Source organism: Pelmatolapia mariae, linkage group LG2 (genome assembly GCF_036321145.2).
Source record: "Pelmatolapia mariae isolate MD_Pm_ZW linkage group LG2, Pm_UMD_F_2, whole genome shotgun sequence".
NCBI classification, from domain to species: domain Eukaryota; kingdom Metazoa; phylum Chordata; class Actinopteri; order Cichliformes; family Cichlidae; genus Pelmatolapia; species Pelmatolapia mariae.
The window spans coordinates 21,416,119-21,437,576 of record NC_086228.1 but is presented as its reverse complement, the minus strand read 5'-3'; the positions used below and the strand labels follow the sequence as shown (position 1 = coordinate 21,437,576).

General features: G+C 37.4%; 1 protein-coding gene across 7 annotated transcripts in view; it reads right to left on the bottom strand.

Moving 5' to 3' along the window:
* diaph2 (diaphanous-related formin 2) overlaps positions 1-21,458 on the bottom strand; it is a 350,677-nt gene that overhangs the window by 115,763 nt on the left and 213,456 nt on the right. For all 7 annotated transcript variants that reach the window (XM_063494477.1, XM_065469810.1, XM_065469812.1 and 4 more), the window contains 3 exons: positions 16,051-16,152; positions 13,506-13,745; positions 6,732-6,861 (listed from right to left, as the gene is read on the bottom strand). In XM_063494477.1, coding sequence (XP_063350547.1) covers positions 6,732-6,861; positions 13,506-13,745; positions 16,051-16,152 — 472 coding nt within the window. The remainder of the gene's footprint in view (positions 1-6,731; positions 6,862-13,505; positions 13,746-16,050; positions 16,153-21,458) is intronic.

Here is a 21,458-nt window from a genome sequence, read left to right as displayed (position 1 = left end):
ATTAGCATGTGAATCTGCCATGTCCATAATAATACTGATAACAATCTTATACAACACTGAGGTGTTGTATGAGAGCAATAATAAGCACAAATCTGCATCTTTATAGTCTATTATATATTAAATAAAGAACAAAAAGTGCCTAAAATACAAGTGAAAATTTGCCAAATGACCCATTTCATTTTAGTTCCATTTGATGAATATTATTAGAATATAATTATAATGTGCTAATCAAATTAATATTGCCCTGAAATCCTATCTGAGTGTGAGTATAACACTGTCTTTCCTTATCCCATGCAAATGCACCACACAAAACAGAAAAAAAGTAGAACTGATGACAAAACTGGGGAATGCCTATTTGGTGCTGAACAAGGTACCCACAAGGAAAACAGACCTGATAACAAATGCAGCTCCAAAACCAGGTAAATGGGTCTATGTTTCTTACACAGGAGTACTATCACTTTAACACTGCATGGGTTACTTCATCGTTTAAAAGAGCAAGTGATCTATCTATCTATCTGTCTATCTGTCTGTCTGTCTGTCTGTCTGTTGGCATAAGTCAAGTTGGGTTTCTAATAACGACAAGCAAGTCTCTTGGCCAAAAAGAGAAATAAATAAGCTTTTTGTCTATTGTAGCAGTACTTATTTGATATGAATAATGTCTATTCTTCACATTCCTCAAGTTTCTGCAGCTGACTTCAGTAAGATACCCTCCCATTCCTGGACTGGCAAGGGGGGAATATCTTCTCAACCCAATGATTCTATGCAACTGCACAAAAACTAAAAGACAAATGATCCTTTCTGTGTCCCACCATATCGAGAAAGGCATTTTGTCTACGTAATACAGAGCCAAGTACTGCTCTGAGTTTAAATGGGAAATGGGCACTGCTTTATTATGCTGCAGTGCCTTGAAATGAATGTGGATAATAGATATATTCACAGCGGTATTAATATCCTCAGAGTTCATCTTTTTTTTTTCTCCCCTCATTCTCCATTTTCCCTCTCACAGGCTCCAAAGTACTTTGCCCTTGGCTATGCCTTATACTAAATAGATTTATGAGAACATTTGTGTCATATTTCCTCTTTTCCCGGATTGTCAAGACAGATTGTCAGTGCACCACTGATTGAGTGGAATCACCACACAGACTTAGTTCCCATTGTCAGGCCCCACATATTCATCTCTGGGGGAATTTAACAAGGCAAATTGGCCAATGACACTTCTCTCCAGCCATTGCCACTCCTGTTAAGATGGGGTCAGGGGTATGAAAATAATAGACTCTATCGCTACATTTCAAATGATTAGAGTTTCAACACTCAATAATATACTTATAAATGAAAGGATATACAGTTTATACACAGAACGCCTATCTAGCCTCAGTATTGCCCACAGTCTAGGGCTGTGTATCATCCTAGAAGAAGATTTGCCTAGAATGCTTCTTTATGTTGAAGAACAAGCCAGGATTCCACTGTGTGTGCTGGGCAGCTGAATTATTAATACAGCTGCTGAAATTTTGAGCATTTACATTGTTTGAGTAAAAAACCTTGCAGCCACAACTTACACTTTCCACAGCTCATGCAGCTAACTACAGTAGGATTATTATCAAAGGGGCAACCTAAAACAAACTATTAATCAAATGCACACAAATATAACCATTAAATGAAAGTAAATGTACTGTAGTCAAACTAAAGGTTTACCAAAATCAGTAACCAAGTCACTTTATTTGATGTTTTTTGTAATGCACATTAATGGTTTGCCTATCCTGTTCCACAGTCTACTGCAATACTGCCACAGTTCACATTAATTACTTAGTTTGAGCATTCAATGAATCAGACCGTATGATGGCATGCTGAATTATTAATGCCTGTAGGAAATACTACCAAACGTTGTGCAAAAATCGCAGCATCATTAGTTTGCCATCCTATTTGACTAGAATAATATTGAAAGAATAGTCTGAAAATAAAATCATACAAATCTATTTGAATTAGTCTCACTCTTGTGTACTGTATATTGTTTGTGCCAGTCTGTGCAAATCTAAACAAACAAGTTAATTATAGTCATGTTATAACAGATTATGAATCAACAATATGAAGTCCTTTGGACATGTAATTTCTCAAAAAGTAGAACTTTCTTGGCTGTTTTCACCAAGAATGCACAAATGAATCACAGTGGCTTTATCAATATTCTGCCAAAGGCTGGTGCTTTGTCCTGTACTAAAATCTTATTAGTCAAAATACATTTAAAATGTTTGATTCTGAAAGATTTATCAAAAATAATTATGGTGACCACGGAGGAGCTGAGGTGATTAAAGAAAATGTAGTATTGCACTATTGAATGTTGTGCACGCCATTACGATTGTGCTTATATTTTGTTTGTTTTAAGCGCTTCCTCTCACAGTACAAGTAAATACAGAATCCCAAAGGAAACACTGATACTTAAATATCTGCCACTGACAACTGAATAGATTTGATAAGTAACATTCATATACACATCTATGACCAAGGACCTACAGTATATTATTCTGGAAACAAAAGCTATTCATTGAGTACCTATGGGAAAAACAGGCATGAAATGTATTTGTTAACTGCTACCAAACTGCTGCTTTCCACATAGTGGAACTAGTTCTAAAATTCAGTAACTCATCTGTATAATTCACCTTCTCCTGTGAATTACTAAAAGAATTACTGAAGACCAGTAAAGAATATAATGTATTGTGCAGTACAAGTGAAAAAATACTATGTGGTGAGACTTATTTAAATGAAAAATATGTAGCAGTATTTCCTTGCGTTATTCCCACTAACAGGGTCCGCATATATGAAAGTAATGAACTGAACAGTTAATTTCACACAAAGTGCAGAAGGTATAGACAAAGTGTTTCGTGCATGTTTACATCTGAGAGTATGTAAGGGCTCTCTGGGAACCATATTATTAGTGCACAAAAACAGTTCAGTATAACTCTGATTGCATGTTTTAGGCTGTTGTCATGCTGCAGAATGAATTTGTGCCTGGCCGGATGTGTCCTTGATGGTACTGTGTGATGGATAAGAATTTGCCTGTGAGCTTAGGATTTACAAGACCAGTAAAAGTTCTATCGTGCAAAGAATCTCACAGTTGCCTGCAGACATGCTTTATTTTGGAGCCCTCAAGTCCTTCAGCAGACAAACTGCCAAATATTTTACATTTTGGCTCATCATTCCAGAACATTTTTTGGGAGGGCATTTTTTCTGTATCGTAGTTCTTGTGTTTTCAAAAATAGGTGCAACAGTAACTGAGGAATTGCTCTTCTGGCCACAAATCCTCCCTAAAGGGTCCTTTTGAGCAGACTTCTCTGAACTGTAGGCAAGTATACCAGGGTCTCACTGATTTCTGCCAATTCTGAGCTCATGGAGCTGCTGGGTCTCTTCCATTTTCGAAGGGAAGTCAGCTTGACTTTTGTCTGCTGCACTCAAGTTTCAGTGGCAAACCACTGCGTTTCCAGTCCTTACCCTAGCCTGTTTTTTGTGCCTCTGCAGAGCAGCTTAGAGAGCCCATTTGGAAACACTTGTTTGCTACAAGACATCTGCCAGAAAGAGACTTTGCTGATGACCACCATGTGGCTTGTGTTATGCTCACTCTTGCCATGGTCTAAAGGTGTCTCTTTCCACCATGACAATCTCATATTTGAGTATAACCCATTTACAAATTGCACCGTTCATTAGCACTTGCCTGCTGTAATTGCTTAATTATCTCCTGTGACGTCCCCAGCCCGTCTTGTCTCTCTCTGTGTCTCTCGCTCTCTGTGTTTAGTCAGTCTGAGTGCGATTGAGTACTTCCTGTTTTATTTTAACAGACCCTCGTCTCATGTGCATTGTGTTCAGTTTTGCTTCCCTCTTGTTACTGATTTATTCCTCCTGTTGTCCCAGCTGCCTCCACTTCCCTGATTACCCTATTGTGTATATATTGTCCCAGTCTCCCCTTGCCTTTGGCCAGATTGTCAGGTCTACCTCCATCGTTCTCGTCCATGTTCCATGTTCTTTGTGTTTAGTTTTGCCCAGTTTATTGTTAGTGAAAGTCTGAGTCTCATGTTGCATTTTTTATTTCGTTTGATTTTGTGCAACCTTACTAATCGGCTTGCTTTCATTAAGTTCATTCTCCTAGCATCTGCATTTGGGTCCTCATTAAAACATGTGACACATTGTTTAAGGAGAACTGCTATGCCACATACCTAATGAAAAATATAGTTATTTTTTAAGACAAACTGATCATTTTGCTACCATTTTGTTGTGAAGTACCCTTTTGCTGAACAGAGAACAGTTAATTTTGAAATTACAGAAGCAAATAATTTAGCCAGTGCCATAGTTTTTTTTTGTTATTGTTAATGTTGAAGAACGTTTGATTAAGCCTGATTGTCATTTGGATAGCATAATAAAGTAAAATGTCAAGTGTGGTACTTATTTTACTAAAAGTTCACATGTTTCATAGTAACATTTCTTTAAAACTATATGTCCACAGTGAACTGCTTAAGGGTGGAAAAGGAGGAGCCTTTCCCTCATTGAGATCTGGAACATTTGCAACTTGCTGCCCCTGCCTTCTTAAATAATCGTGGATTTTAATTAAAATTGACCTTTACAGAGGTAAGCTTTGAAAATAGCTGAATCCTATGAGGAATGAAGGGTCTCCGTTGAGAACATTCACATATGCTGGACTTAGTTATTGTTACCCTCTAATCTCCATTATGGCACACACATTCCTCCTATCAAGACAGCCTATAAGGTATAAAAACATAGAACTGCCTTTTTGGGTAACCCAAGCTTTTAAAAACAAACAGACTGGACTACGACTGGCAGCGAAACTAATCGAATAAGCTGCACAGTCTGACACGATAACTCAGTGGTGTTGCGGTACTGTAATTTTTGAGAAACCCTGTAGACTAGAGAACACTAAAGTAGCTAATCAAGAAAACAAAATAAACTATGATTTCCTACTGAAATTAGACAGGATTGATTGCCCTTATGAATGAGGCTTATTAACTGTACTTTTAAACCAGTGTATTCATTATACGTTCATGTCACACATCACTCCCTACGTCACTTTAAATCAGCCGCTCTCTAAAAGCCTCTAACAATTTACAATCAGAAATCATATGCTTGTACACCTGAGATTTACTGTAAGAAATAATAAATATATATATTTAGGAGAGGATGAAGGTCATCTGTGCAACTGCGTGTTCCATATTACTCTATATGAAATTACTTTATTTGGTTGGTCTGTTGTTTTATGGTAAATGCTAATTACATTGTATATACTTAATATGACAATTCAAACAAAGCCAAAAGGTTTCCAAAGAAAAAATAACATAATTTTTTTTTCCATGGATGTTTATATCAATAAATCATTAAACAGTAAGCGGCTCAAGTAATGAAAAAGAGCTTTCAATAAATGTGAAAGTAGTTCTGATTTTATATTAAACAGTTAGAGTGTACAATGTGCATTAAGATGAATAAACCATTTTAATACATTTTCTATAGTCAGTTTGCCTAAAAGGAGACCAAAACCTTGTAAAAGATCAGGAAATAGTGTCAAGCAATTAACCTTCAGGGACCTAATACGTCCCTGAGGAACATTACCAACTGTGCTCTTGTTACCATAACTGTTTAACCATTTGTGAACTTCATCTGAAAGTAGGCAACAACAATACATTAAAATCAAACTAGTGGGTGTAAAAACTGTTAATGTCATCCAAGCCAAAAGTGCAGGTACTGTCAGCTTTAGAGCTTTTTTACTGATTAAAACAAGAGATGTTTCAATTTTTGTGGTTTCTGAGCTTGTTATAAATACTATAACATATATCAAATAATACACATGCACAAATACAAAAATAAAGATAACATTTTGACTACGATGACCTGCAGTTACATTAGCACATTTTGTGTAAAAACGTGAACGGGAGACCTCCTGCTTGAAAATCCAGTGTAATGTACTATACGGGATGATTGATGAATGGACAGTATGTGGTGTAAGTGAGATGCCGAGTAAACCGCTTTTTGCATCCCTACTTCTTAAATAGATCCTGAAGTTTGTTTTTTTTTCCAAGAGGCATTTATTTACTGGTCTCACACAACTAATTGGTTTCTCCTTGAATAATTCATTTCCATGAAATGACAAAGTTGATACAATTCAAAATGTGTGCACATGGACATCTTAATATATGCAGCGGTTGAAGACTATTCAGCCCACTTACACAATGGCTGGCAGTCCCAGTCAAGTACATAATTAGTTGAATTAGATTAAATAACCAATTACGAGACTAACAAAGTAAATAAGCCTGCAGGGATTCCACCAATTGCTTGAGAATAGAATTAAAGTGGAATTAGTTTATTGACAGGCTGAATGACAGTGTGGTCAGACAAACAACTCTATTCCTGTCACAGAGACAGAGTACCGGCTGTCGTCCAAGGATGAAATGTATAAGTGTCCATACAGTACTTTAATTATACTACTTTAATTACATAATTTTAACTCAGTATGAGCTACCATAATGCTCACAAAAGTAAGAGACTATAAGAACATACAACATAGGGGATATTTTTAAACTGGTTAAACTATAAAATACATTGATATCTAGATGGTTGCCAATTCCACTCCACTTTAAGATGTGCTGTGGTAATAGCACAGTGAAGATGTCTATAGTGGTATTAGCAAACTGGTCTGTGACTGGGAAAGTCTTGAGACATACTATACAGGCAGACAGACGTACCTTTGCTAGCGTTTTCCACATGCTCTAGTTCATCTGGAAACCTCAAAATTTCAGAATAGCTCTCTTCGCACTTCTCAGCCAGGAAATGAAGAAGTGTTGTATTCTGACTGACAGATTTAGTGTCTCGGAGCTGAAAAAGAAGGAGAAAAAAAAATCACAGATGTTTAGACTCATTTACTTGAGGAAAACAATGTCCCTTCATTTTCTCAATGAAGGTACATGTTGTCAAACCAAAGTTTTTTTTTTCAATCCTCAATACGAGGCGCTCTTTTCACTTAAAATCAGTGACTGTTATAAGTTTTTAAGCATGGTCTTTTCCCTCATTCAGGTCTGGAACATCTGCGGCTTGATATGCCTGCTTCCTTAAATAATCATGTGAATTTTAATTAAAATTGAGTCGATGTAGGCAAGCTTTGAAAAGAGGAAAGTGTTTTTCATCACAACATTTTGGCAAAAACAAAGACTTCCACAATCCTTATTTATATCACTGAAGACTATGATAGGAATGGCCCTTTTACTTAAAAGCAGTTTTTATGTGTTCCTGTTAATATACACAAAGCATTGGCCGTCATTTTGGACCAACTGCATGGTAATAATAATGCAACTAGTAATATGTGCTTTAGAGAAAGAGAGTGGAAGTGTGGCTAAATTAGAAATTTGCTAAAACAATAGATTTCGTGGGATCAATGTATTGTATCTCTACATTATATTTTATTGTCCATAGCCACACTGACAATGTTAAACATAATTGTTTACTCAGAAACACAAGAGGGATTTCTCTGGGGGTTGTTGCTGTACATTCAACAAAATTAGTTCCTAACAAGCCAAAAGCCCAAATTCTGGAGAACTCCAACTCGCACTGATTACAATACATAGGGAGAAGGTAAAATAAATGAGACCCCCCAAAATGTGCAACCAATTACTGAAGACTAAACAAAAACAGATAAGGACACACATATGCATGTACAGTATATACACAAATAATAACCCCACTCCCCTGAGAATAAATCGTGGGAGCAGGAAAGTTTGAACAAAAGTAATGTACTGTATTTGCCAAGTGTGTGTGAGTCTGTTCATAAGCTGAAGCTTGGATTCTTCACATCAGTGCATAGAGAACTTGTTCCATATTCATTGCCCACTGTGATTGCTATGCTGTTTGAATGGCATGCTGGGAAAGCTAATTAGCACAGCCCACCTCAGTGTACTCATACTGATAATATCCATCCTGTAAACAGCCTGCAGTTGGACATGCCCACACATGTACGCATGGAAACACGTGTGCTCATGCGCACACATTTAGGGAAAAGAACAGGCAAAGCGACGCTGTTGTCATTAGAAGAGGATCAATCATCGTTTCGCTAATCACAACTGAATTTCATGGAATTTTAATTGGTTTATTGTCATATTGCCAAACTGTTATTACTGCGCAGAGAAGAGAAACTTCTAAGATTAGTAATATGTAATATGAGACACTTAAAATATAATAATAATAATAATAAAAAATGATCCTTATCTGGGGTAATCACAGACCTATAAAATTGCATTGTATTGTTTTTCTTTATTGTATCAGTTTCAACAAGACTGAGGGACACATTTTGTTTATTCTATTTCAGATATCAGACATTATCACCACTAAAAAGTAAGATGATCTTCCATCTGGTATTGTCTGATAACTGGTCAACGCTGACTGTAGCTGGTAATAGATGTCATTTTAAAAAATAATAATAATAATAATTTAGAAGAAGGTTTCATTAGGAGTTTGGTCAAACGCAGCCAGGAGGTAAACCATGCTGAAATGTGAATGTGTTCCTCACTGTTTATATTTGTGATTATAACACGTCTCTAACACAATGATAACATGAAAATCCCTTCTGGTGGTAACACTTGTGACTCTGTAACATTACAACTGGTGAATACATAAATGTCTATCAACATGTTCTGTTTGCTTTTTAGGCTGGTGAGCACTGCGGTTTCTCAGCCTTCTACGTCTGTGAATTTGACTTTTTGTTCATTCGATGTAACAGAGTCAGTAATGGAAACAAAGAGTACATCTTCAGTTATTCTTTATTATTCTGTTTATTCAATTATCCACCCACACACATCTAGATCAAAAATATGTGACTCAATAAAACAGCAGTCTAGGTTTATATTTTTGACGGCAAATTATATATGAGTCACAAGCCACCGCTTCAATATCTCTGCAACAGGTTGTTCTATCATTCTATCATTCACTTATCGATCTAAAGTATTTGGACACTTTAACTGTTTTATCACACATCTCCTTGTTTTGCTTTTCCCACAGGGTAGAAGTTGTCACAGAGACAGAAGACTGCCTGTCATCTGAAGACCATGCAAAGCATCTCTCATTATCCGCCACTTTATATTCATAACTTCATATTTATTATACACAAATAACACTCATATGCATCTTTTCAAAATAAGAGTATTGAGTGTTTGACTGAGCCCATAATTTTCTAGCAGTAGTAAACGTGTAGAGGATATAAATGTTGTCTTTAAAAATATTTTAGGGTTTAAATTATTTAACAGAAGACAAACAGCGTGCAGATTATTTTCATTTTTCTCAAATGGGTTTGTTCTTTCTTGTCTGGCATCTAAATATTTCTTCCTGTGCACACAGTTGCTTTTTTTGCAGCACTACTACAGACTTTTGTGGTATCAATTTTGTTTCTGTGTTTTTACTGCCATTAACTGGCTAGCATGTTTGGTACTTTGCCATGGCCTTCATCTTTCTCTTTTACTTATATCTGACCCTCTCGTATGTTAAGCACTTTGGTATACCACTGGTTTTTAAATGTGCTCTATAAATAAAGTTTGTTGTGGTTGTCTGTAAGGTGTTAAACTGATAGTTCTGTATATTTTTAGATGTATGCATCTAAAAATATTTGCAGCTCCTGATGCACTTCTCCTGAAGTGCATCAGGAGCTGTCATTATGGAATGATAGGAGGGAAGAAATTTCATAAATGGTCATGCTATTACAGTGCCACACTCAAATTCAGTGAACCTTTCAGAAGGACCCCTTTCTTCACAAACATTTATAAAGGCAGAGCACGGCTACGTGCTCGAGTTCATACACCTGTAACAATGGGGCTGATGAATCTGGAAGCATGATTAGCATTGTAAGGTGAATTTTCTCTGACATAATAAGACTGAATCCTTAGAACAAGCAAAATTCTAGATAGCCCAATGTAGCTGCTTTACTGAAATGAAAAAAAAAATCCAAATAAATTGTACTACTTCAATGATAATTGTAGAGTTAAATGAAAAAAAGAAAAAAAGAAAAAAAAGCACTACAGTGCCATGTTAAGTACTAAAAAAATAAACAAAGAAAACCCTACAAGATGAGTCATGTATGGTTGCAAGTATACTGTATCTTAAAGAGAGAACGCTACAATACAGAAGGAGTCGTTGGTAGTAGTAACACATCCTGCTGAGGGCCTCTATAAGGGCAGAAGGACTTTGTATAAAGCCCAAGGTGCTGATGTTACTCTCACATTATTTTACATCAGGATTTTTAGTCAATGCAGCTTTGAGGTATCGTGAGAACTGTGTCAGGGGTTGTGCGGTGCCTGGGCACATGTCAAAGTTCAGAGCCATTTTAATCTCAGTCCATGCCTTGCACTGGATATTTGAAAGTCAGTACTAAAAGTGACTTTTACTGTCAGAGCTCCAAGCTGAGGAGTGTCTCCTAGGATATCTTAACTGTTGTCTTAGATGCGTTTTTTTAAACTACCCAAATAAGATATTTCGTACAATACAGTAACTACTCAGAACTGAATGAAGTGTAAATACATGTCACTATTTTAGACAAATCTTTTCATTTGAAACAGATTGAAAAAAGCTTCATTATTGTGTTGTTGAAAGCAAATTCTGAACAGTTCTACTGTTCAGTCTTTCATAACAAAACCTGATTTGAAGTAACACAATTTGAAATCCTTCAGAAGTGCATATACATGAGAACTAAGAGTAGCAGGACATATCTCGTGCAAACAAGTTTCCACTTAAATATGTAGATCGGAAATAAATAAATGAAAACAACAGAAAAACTGATAACAGAAAAAGTGGCAGTGGGAATATAGAACCCTCACATTAACAGAGGACTGTCGGCCCTTGATTGCTCAATTTAACTCCTGCAGATGGAGCAGCTCAAAAGACAAATATATTGCATGATTACTCATACAACTAAATATTACACCGGATCATAAGAAACAGAGAAAAAAAGCAAAAGTGGCATTTGAACATAAAAGTACACGCAGCTGCTGAGAAAAAAAGCTCTGCAAATGCACACTACACTAAAATGTAAGGTTTCCTCAACTCCAATATAAATGCTTGTGCTTTGGTGTTTAAAGACACTAGTAATTCTATAAAAAAACCCAGTAATTCCTGTAGAAATACTGTATTTTTTTACAAGGTCAGAACTGTCGGGTAGATGACTCCATTCTACCAAGTCAAGTGCCTGCTAGACATCCTGTTACGTCTGGCTTAAGTCAAACATGATCATTACCAGGTGTTCTTTATTTGAAAGAACAAATATTCTTTGACTCATGCAGTATTTATACACGTATAACATACATTTAAAGATGCAAACATTCTCTTTCTATAGTCTGAATGATCATGCTTTGTCGAATTTTGCTTTTAAAGTATTTACTATAATACAGGTATTCTTTGAGCAATATAATTACTAAACTTCTTGCAACCCTGGAGCAGAATTTCAGCTTGCTTAATATATGTGACCAGGATATCAGTGATAGGAGATTGAACCAGGGGAGTCAAGAGGTGGAAGGTGAAGGTGGGTCAGCCTGTGCCTTTCCTCTTGCTGCTTATTCCCATCATCAACCTCCTCCATGATGAGCCCATTAGGTACCCCGGACCTGCCACCTAGGAGGCCATTTACTTGATTGACTAAAGTGAGAAAGCAGACTTTTTTTCCTTGTCCATCAATAATGGCCAATCAGCCCCCTGAGGCGTTACCAGGCTCTACACTGATATTCCACACTGATTTAGTCAGCTTGCAGGAATACCAAACGTACAGTACACTACATCCACCATAGAAAAGCTCTTGCTGTACAAAAAATCTGGAGGATTGCTAACTTCAGATACATGCAGAATGGGGTGGCTTTATAATTCATGCATAGTTCTCTAATATGAAAAAAACATATGAAGTGAGAGATCATCAGAATACATCAGCTCTATTTTTTTTTCATTTTTTCTATTTTTTTTTTTAAAAAGCTGAAGCACAGCTAGCAAACAGTAGTTTGACAAAAAATAAAACTAAACAGAATAAAATGCCCAAAACATATATTTGAAATATTATTTGATTGTTTTTCACCAGTGCAAGATTGCTAACCACAAGGGGAGGTTTGTCCATTCTTTACCACCCCCACAAGGTCTCAAAACATCCCCCATTAACTATTTTATTAGTTTTATTATCAGATAAACCTAAATTAAAGGAAGAAAAAAAAGAGAATTTTTTGGTTGGAGTCTTTGTTCCTTCTTTTATGCATTTATGTGTGTAATATATGTCAGCGTATTTCTTTTGTTCCGTACTTTTTGTTTTTGCGTAAGTATAGAATCATTAGTGGTTTGATATTATAGTAGATTACAAATATTTTTGGTAAACAAAAGCTTGCTGATTCACTTCTAGTCAGAGAGACAAAACCCCTTTGCGGCTGTGTCAGGAAGGGCATCCGGCAAAAAAATCTGTCAAATCAAACACACAAAACTACCCGCTGTGGTGACCCATTGTGACAAGGGAGCAGCTGAAAAGAGTTTCCCCTTCTTCTACTATGTAAGAGTTTGAGTTGGGAATATGAAAACTCCTTAAAAAGCTGACTTTAGTTGCATAACAAATAAGAACAGATCATGACATTTTAGAAACGACAAAGAAGAGCAAATTAGAAGCTATTATAGTACATTCACAGATGTGCAGAAAGTCTGTGTATATGTGTCTGTATTTAACTAAATTTATATATTATTATAAATATTGCAATATTTTCCATTTTAGCCTAGAATATTGGGTGATTACTTATGTCAATCAATCATGTACAATAACAAATGTACTTCAACCTGCTACTTTAAGAGCAACTTTCCTCTTGTGGTATTATTTTATAATCAAAAGTTGAAATCCCACATTCATGGTATCATGACTAACCCTAGCTGTTTCGGCTATGGGGCTGATGGCTTTGTTGTGCTTTTGTAAGTGTGTGTGCTTGGCTGCCAGTCTTCTCTTTCACACCTTTGGACGCTGTGATTTTACCTGGCAGTGAACACAGATGTAGCCTTTGCTGGCAGCTTCATACCTCCCAGTGTTTGTGTTATTTTGTCTATTGAAACATTTTTCCTCCTCCAAGGTGAAAGCTGAGGTGGAGGGAAAATGTTGCTGTTTGTTTGTCTGTCAGCAAGTATGCAAAAAACTACCTGGCCGCTACTAACTTGGAGGAGAAGTGCAGCATAAACATCAGGGGGTACTGAATTTTTGTACAAATTGGGATCACTTAAAACGTAAAATCAGATCAATACTTTTTGAATCATCTTTAATGTTAAAATATGACGAAACTGTGAAAAAAATGCTGATTTAATGATTCTGAATTAATTAGTTAACTCCCTTATGTTCTTATAAATCTGCCATCCTTTAGCTGAAAATCACGTGATACAGTTACAGTTATTAAATTTCACCTTTCATTTTCATTTCTGTTCTCATTTTAGACATTTAACCAACATGTTTTGTTTTTTTAAATGTGTGCTGTTTACGTTACCTTGCAAAGGAAGCTGACGTTGAAACCGAAGGTTTGGGCGTTTCTTGAGCCGGCATTCATGTAATTGCCAACCAGCAAAACCAACTCCAGGAGTTTGCTAAAACCTTCACTCTTCTTCACCTCCTCACAAGCAAATGTCACATTCATGATGTCGGGTCGGATGTTATTCACCTGCTCCTCAAACGTCAGCTTGAACAGAATGCCGTTGAGACGTGGCCGTAGGAGTTTTACTGAACTCATCTGAGGTGACAACATAAAGAAAGAATGTAAGTGGCATTTATGTGTAAAAAAAAAAGAAAAGAAAATCAAAGAAGCACTTTCTTTGTACACCTACTTTTGTAAAATCATCCTAGGTTTGTCATAGTGGAAGCAAATAAATACTCATTGCCACATATTTTCAAATACAAATACCCATATTGTGTGCTAGGAAAATATTCTTAATTCCAGTATTACGCAATAATGAAACTTTTTTGTTTTCATTTCAGCTAATTAACAAATGAGTAGATTTTTGACAGGCACACAATTTTCATGTGAAAATCTCACATAGAATAATGCGTCACGACACACAACTCAATGTGCTCATTATCTGGGTGAGTTACCCTTAATATATGTATATGTATTAAGTAAGTAGCAAAACTTTGCTGATTGCAAGCAATTTGTGGCTTACTTGACAAGCAAACTGCACTTGCATGCCAGAGCACTCGTTAGACAAATAACCTACAACTATATATATATATATATATATATATATATATATGTATGCAGATCATCAGCATCATTTGACAAAACATTGTGGGTTCATACTGTACACTAAATTTTCATAAAATGAACAAGCAAAAAACAGAAAAGAAAAGAAGTACAGAAATCCTATAAAGCTATACCACCTCACTATCACCATCGTGTTCAAGCTCAAGTGTAATACTGCTGCAATAAACTGCAAATCTACCATAAACATGTTCCACATTCACACAGAAATCTATTAAACAGATTTTGTCTTAAATAATATAAAACACAATATGTTTCAATGCAGTAGAAATACTAATCGGGTGAAAAACAAACAAGAAACACATATGATATATAGCAATACATACCCATAATCCCCTCTACCTTAACTCCTTGCAAGCACAGCTATACACACTCAGTCACTTACTCTCAATCACAAACACATGCACACACATTCCTTCTCTCTCTCTTACTTGAAATGATTTGTCTACAATAAGTACAAATTACACACTGAAAGCAAGCATATTGGTGACAGCTTTGGTAGAGAAAAGCTTGAACATAGCTTATTTCCCAGGGGAACTAAATATCTCTACAACGAGGCGCTACTTCATCAGTGGGGCAGTGTACGATCACAACATTGGCGAGATCATGAGGGAAACTTGCCACCCTCTGCTTCATTACATCTTCCAAAAGACACAGACAAGTAGAGAGATAAATAGTGTAATGTAACATATAGCTGTGAGCCCGAGGTCTAACATTTAGGTCTAGCATTTCTTTTGTAGACCTGTATAATGTACCTCTGTGTCTTGTTGTAAAGTTACCTTTAAAGAACACTTTCTTTTACAGTTGCCTAAAGTGCTGGGTTTTCACTTGGTAAGTGGATGGCAAGAGCAGTTAATTAAAAAGTAATTATAGCTGTAACTAAGTGGAAAGGTCAGAGTAGCTTGATGATGTACTTTCCATCTTCTAGAATAGATTTACAGTAAAACAATTTAACCTGACTTTGTCGGTCATCCTCAGTAGTAGCTGTTTCAATTAGAGGACAAGTCCAAAGCTGATTTTGTGTATATTTATCTGTATTTATTTGTTTGTTTATTTCAGTCTGTTCAAAGGTGATTCGTTGTTACAAAAGTCTCTGAAAGGTCTGTGGCAATTTGTGAATTACAAAAAAGAACAATAAAATAAGACAAAGGTCTTCATGTCTTACATATCTTTATATGTGTATGCGTACTCAGATCAAACAATTATAGTTCTTCTGAGTGCTAGACATGGAGATTACTTTGTGAAGTTGTGATACAAAAAGGCTCACTATAACATTATTTATCTTACCACTGCAAAAGACAGAAATTCGGCTGTTCATGGTAAAATGATTAGAGGATTGGGATACATCACCAAGCCAACTGACGTCAACTGCGTACTTTTCAAAGGACTTTATTACAGACAGCATTGGTAGCCTCAGGATATGATTTTATCATGAGACAACATTGACAGCTGATGTCAAAATATGGCATTCAGTAAGTTCTTGATGCAGAATTCTAATCAAAAATGATTGAACTGTTCTTTGCTCAAGTCAAAAGGACGCTTTCAACTACAGCCTCTGTCATTTGGAAGTTTTGCTTTTTTCTAAAAATCCTTGTCATAGGCTACCAGTGTCCAAACCAAGCAGCTCCCCAAAAAAGTGAGTGTGTAATGAAGTAAAAATTCAATTTTTAAACAGTGTATGCTTGCAAATATTTGACTATACCATACAGGGAATGTGATTGTGTAGACTGTTTTCTTGTTGGAATCCGGGAGGCAGCGGGCACCAGAAAATTATACTCACCACAATGCCAAACTGCTCTGACTCCACAAGCTCCTCATATTCACCCTTTAGTTCTGCTAGCGCATTCAGCTCTTTCTGCTCTGGCAGGTTCTTTATCAGGTTCTAGAAATGGAAGAACACACACACACACACACACACACACACACACACACACACACACACACACACACACACACACACACCACAACAACAGAGCTACTGTTAATGCAAATGTAATTTTCTCTCCACATCAACATGAAAATCATTGCACAGACACGGAGGACAGTTTAGCTTACACAAAAAGATGAGAAAAAAGTCCACAACAGCTCTTTGCTTGGACTCATACTATTGTGTTCCTATTTAGTTTACTAGGTTAGTAAATAGTTTAAAAAACTGCATATGTTGCCTCATGGACACATGCCTTTCCTAACAAGTCAACCTGCAGATGAGATCCAGGTCTAAGTGAAGACTATACAGTAAGTAGGTAAAGTTTTAGTAAAATGTATTTCCAAGTAGTATCACTACTTGATACCACTAGAGTGCTTTGTATTTTCCTCAACACCAACCAACAACCAAAAACACAGTACTATGAATAATCAACATCAATTTGGAAATGCAAGAGAAAAAGAACTATGAGCATCTTAACAATGAAAGAGATTATTTGTCGTAATAACTTAAGCAGAATATTTCTTAACGAAAGCAAGTAACCACAGCAGGGGTTGATAAAACTGAACTGGTATTAAGAGAAGAAAACAGGGTCTAAAATGTGTGTTTCTTCATTCAAACTATAATACAAGATTTGAAAGAATCAGAAACACTGATAGAAGAAACTTGATCAACAGAAAGTCCAAACATACAAGTGGCCATGACTGTGAAAACGTTTTTGGCTTTTTTCTAATACAGTCATGATTTTATTCTTTGAGATTTGTTTTTTTATTGTTCATTGTTATTTTTCTTGAATATTACACTACTATTTTTTTTCTTCCTACAGTGACCCTGATTGTTGTTGTAGCTATCAGCACAAAGACATAATACTACGCTTTGTATCAACAACATTTATTCATATTAAGCAGCATACAAGCCTCAAAGCTTTGGTTATTTGTCATGGTCCTGGGTCTGTGACCCAGCGTTTTGAGTTAGTGGATTTTCTAGATTTTTTTATTATGAATTCTACGCTTGGTTAATTTTATTATTGTTTCTTGTAGTCATTCCCTTGGTATATTTAGTCTTGTTCTGTTATACACTGTGTAAGAGTAATTCCTCCCCTAGTGTTTCCCCATCCTCTTGTGTCTAGATTTCTGTATTAATTATAGGTGTCTCCCTGTGCAGTTAGTCTTGTCTCCATGTGTATTTGCCTCTGTTACCCCAGTCATGTCCCTATGTGTCTATCTGGTTCCTCTATGCTCTCGCCCTCACCCTCTGTATGTAGTCAGTCTGTGTGCGTCTCTCGTGCTTCCTGTCTTATTTTGTCAGTCCTTCGTCCTGTGTGCATTATGTTCTGTTCTGCTTCCCGTCTCATCAGTCAGACTATGTTCAGCTGTTTCCCAGGTGTTTCCGCTCTGCTCTGTTTCCTCCTTCCTTGTATATATTGTGTCTCCTCATGTCTGTTCCAAGGGAGACAAGCTGAAATGCTTGGCATTTCCACCTCAATGACGCTGTGTGGCTCGCTGAAGGTTTTGAGTCGGGGGCAGTCGGAGCAAGTAGATACTAGGCTCCCATGGTCGCTGCTCTTCTTTTGAAGAGCAATTCCCTGTGAGTGAGAAAGACCTTTTCCCTCGTGTTCACGGTAAGTCAAAAACTGTTGTTTGCTATGCAAAGGACCTAATGACTGTTCAGTGTACCACTAGCCCATCAAAATCTAAGACTGTTTTGTTTGCTTCAAAAGCGACCAACATTAAAAGTGTGCATCATGTAGCTGACCCACTAAAGTCTGCAAAGAGGCTGGGCTAGCGACTCTAAAGTCACTTCACAGTTTACTTCCCTAAACCAGTCACTTCTGAGGACCCTGAATTATCCTCTTTGAAGACTGTTTACTGTGAATGTGTGCTGGACTATCAAAAGACTGTTTTTGCTCCCCAACTTGCATCAATAAATTCATAAATACAAAGACTGTTGTGCTTTTGAAACTGGTTGAGTTTTTCCACCTGTGACTTTGGCCCTGTTCCAGTTCCCCCGGCGGGTTGGACACAGCTCTCTCCTGCACCCATACCTGTTCCTCGGGTGGGAGTGGCTGGTGTCCAGTTGGCCCCTGCAGCAGTCCCGGTTCCCAGGCTAAAGCCAGCTGGGACCCAGTCCACCTCTGGACCCGTACCAGTTCCTCAGGTGGAAGCAGCTGATGTCCGGTGGGTCCCTGCACCAGTTTCCAGGGCAAGGGCAGCTGAGACCCAGTCCACTTCTGCACCTGTACCTGTTCCATAGGTGGGGATGACTGGTGTTAGGCCAGTCCAGGAACCCATATGTTTTTCCAGAATGAGAATGGTAGCTTATCCAGAGCCTGCTGTGTGCCCTGTGCAGGCCCAGCCAGAGGTCTCTGCACCGTCTGCCTTGTCCTACCCAGAGGTACCCGCGCCGTGTGGACCTGATTCATCTGTCCCACAGCATGTTTTGTCCCAGCCAGAGGTCTGTGCTCCGCCACTTGGTCCTGTTCTGCCCAAGCCCAAGGTTCTCCGTCGCGTCTGTTGACAACCTCCAACCAAGCTGCCTGAGGAGTCCCGTCGCCTCTGGCAGTTCCCAGTGAAGTGCCGCTTGTCCCGTGGCCGGTGACCAGAACTGCTAGTTGTTTGTTTTTGGACTCACCTGCTGCTTAGGTTTAGACTTGGTCCAGGCTCTGTGACCCAGTGTTTTAAGTTAGTGGATTGTCTAGTTTTGTTTAGTATATATAAATGAATACACACTTTTTTTTTAACAGATTTATTGGAACAGATTTTACTCAGTGCACAGTGGTTTGCTGATGGACTCATACAACAATGACAAGATAAGGTCACGCAGTTACTGCTCACTGTTGGTTTATTACTGTGAGAATGGTGGCCCTTAGCCAATTACTAAACCTGATAATGAATAACAGATATCCAAATTTCTGCAGCATTGCCAACATATCCTTGCTACTGTCTATAAAATGCATGCAGCGGGTTGTCCATTAATCTACAATTGTCTTATAAATTTCTTTGCAAAAGAAAAAACAATCCTGCTGGTAGTGAGGTTAAAGATAAAGATGGAGATGAGGAAGATAATGGGAGGGGCTGCATTTTCTGTAAATGTTAATTGTTTGTGTGAAGGTCAGCCAAGTTAATAAAATTGACCACAGCGACTTTTCCACCTCTTTTTCTCAGAGGAAAAGAGAGGAAGATGTGCCCTTTTCCAGTTCCTCACAAAGCTTCCTTCCTCATTAGCTCCCCAAATTTATTCAGCACGAGCAGACTGGCGCAGGATCACGTGGCCAGATGGAAGCCTAGACAGGGAAAACAGAGAGCAGACACAGCTACTGGGCCACAGGCCTGGCTGACCATGCTATAGACCTCAGCAGTCATCACAGACAACACAGCCAGAGTCTACTTCCCACTAATGATGACATCTCTGTCCTTCCCTCAGGGAATTCAGCAATATAAAAAGTGAGCTATAATGCAAGCCATGCAGTCCTGTTTGGGATGAAGCCATTAAATCAAATGTTTCTTGCTTTTGCCAAAGCCCCAATTAAGGTCTGCAGCAAGCAATGGTGCTTTTATAATGAAGGCTTTTGATCATGTCAACAGGAACATAAATATTTTTTTAGGATATGAAAAAAACCCAAAACAAAACAGAGCAACAACAACAAAATATTGGTGCAATTGTAATTTTAAGGATCATGCTGGGAAAACTTCGGATCATGCTAAAGTGTTCCGAGGAGTTCTATCCAAATATGTTTAGTAATGCAGCCATTTAGACCGCTTAGGTACAGCTGGAATGCTATTACTATCCAAAATTCATGTGTAACATCCATTTATGATCCATGTTTCACCGAACCAAATGGGCTTTTTCTGTATGCAATAAAATTCCAAAAATCTAAAAACTATCTACACTCTCCTGGTAGATAAACTCAGAACAAAATAAGCTGTGAATAAAGTTCTTCTCATGAACTCTAAAAGATAATATTAGCAGTCGGATTAGTAACAGTGCTGTCTGACATTGTAGAGTTGGCTCTGAATAAAACAACGGTAATATAGAGGAAAACTGTTCATTTGTTGCAATAGCTACAGCTAATACTGTGACAAATCCGATCATTTAGATTATTCTCTGGCAAATAATTAGTGATATGTCTTCACACTTATAATGTAAGTCTTTCACAATGTCTTTCCATTTCCATGAGTCTGGTCTGGCACAGAAGAGACATGAAGGAAAAGTGTCCTTGGCAGTCCTTGTTGATAAATGTATTCCAGTCCATTTATAATAATGTCTGTACCTTTCAAAACTGATGCGGCACTTTTACACAGCATGTAAATCCAAGACAAGGCATTACACATATAAACTTTAAGAGAAAATGTCTGTTAAATTTGCCATTTGCAAAGTAGAAACTGTAGTTACATTATGAGTACCTTGCGTAAAAAAGTGAAATTAATCTAAAACATTTCAAAATATGGAAGTTGAATGCAACTAAATGAAAAACAAAGCAAGAAGACAAGGTAGTGGAAAATCTAATCCACCTTGTGCTTGTCATTTCATTTGTCTGTCATCTTGTTAATTATCAGAAACCCCATAGAGTACAATTGACACAAAGGCAGCACCATATGTGTAGCAATGTGGGAGTCTGGGTGATGATGCTGGGCCAGACTCCTCACCACAGGCCACCAGACACACACAGCAGTCTAGGAGAGATTACTGCAAGTATGCTAGCAAAACTACACATTCATTTACCGCCTTGGGCGAAGATGAAGGCGCTACATATCAGCACATGTGCCAAGACACGGCGAAACATAAACCAACAACAGCAAAATTTGGTTGTTCATGTTAAACCCTCAAAAAAAGAAAAAAAGAAAGCAGGTGTAGGTGAAATGTGTGTATCAACTGTATACACATTTATCGTAAGATGTTTTATGCAAAAACGATTGATATGAGTAGAAAACTGGCAATGTCATTGTCTACACGTTATATTAAAAAGACAACATGGCCACCTGTCAGTTTGAAAACTGTTTGGATTTGCATAGAGTTGAGTGTTTTAGTTTTTCATGTCTTGCTTAAAAAAACAAAAACAAAAAACCAAGATGAAAGTGGGAACTTAAGGACAAAGTGCATATCCACACAGCAGTTATGTGTCAGTCACAAGAAGGGAATGTCCAAAAGCATACCCTGCTGCTTTATTCTCCATTTTACTTTGTGGCTCCATAAATACTATAAATTTAAAAAAAGGAAATAAAATAACATAAAGCATCACATACTTCCGCACAACTTGACTCATT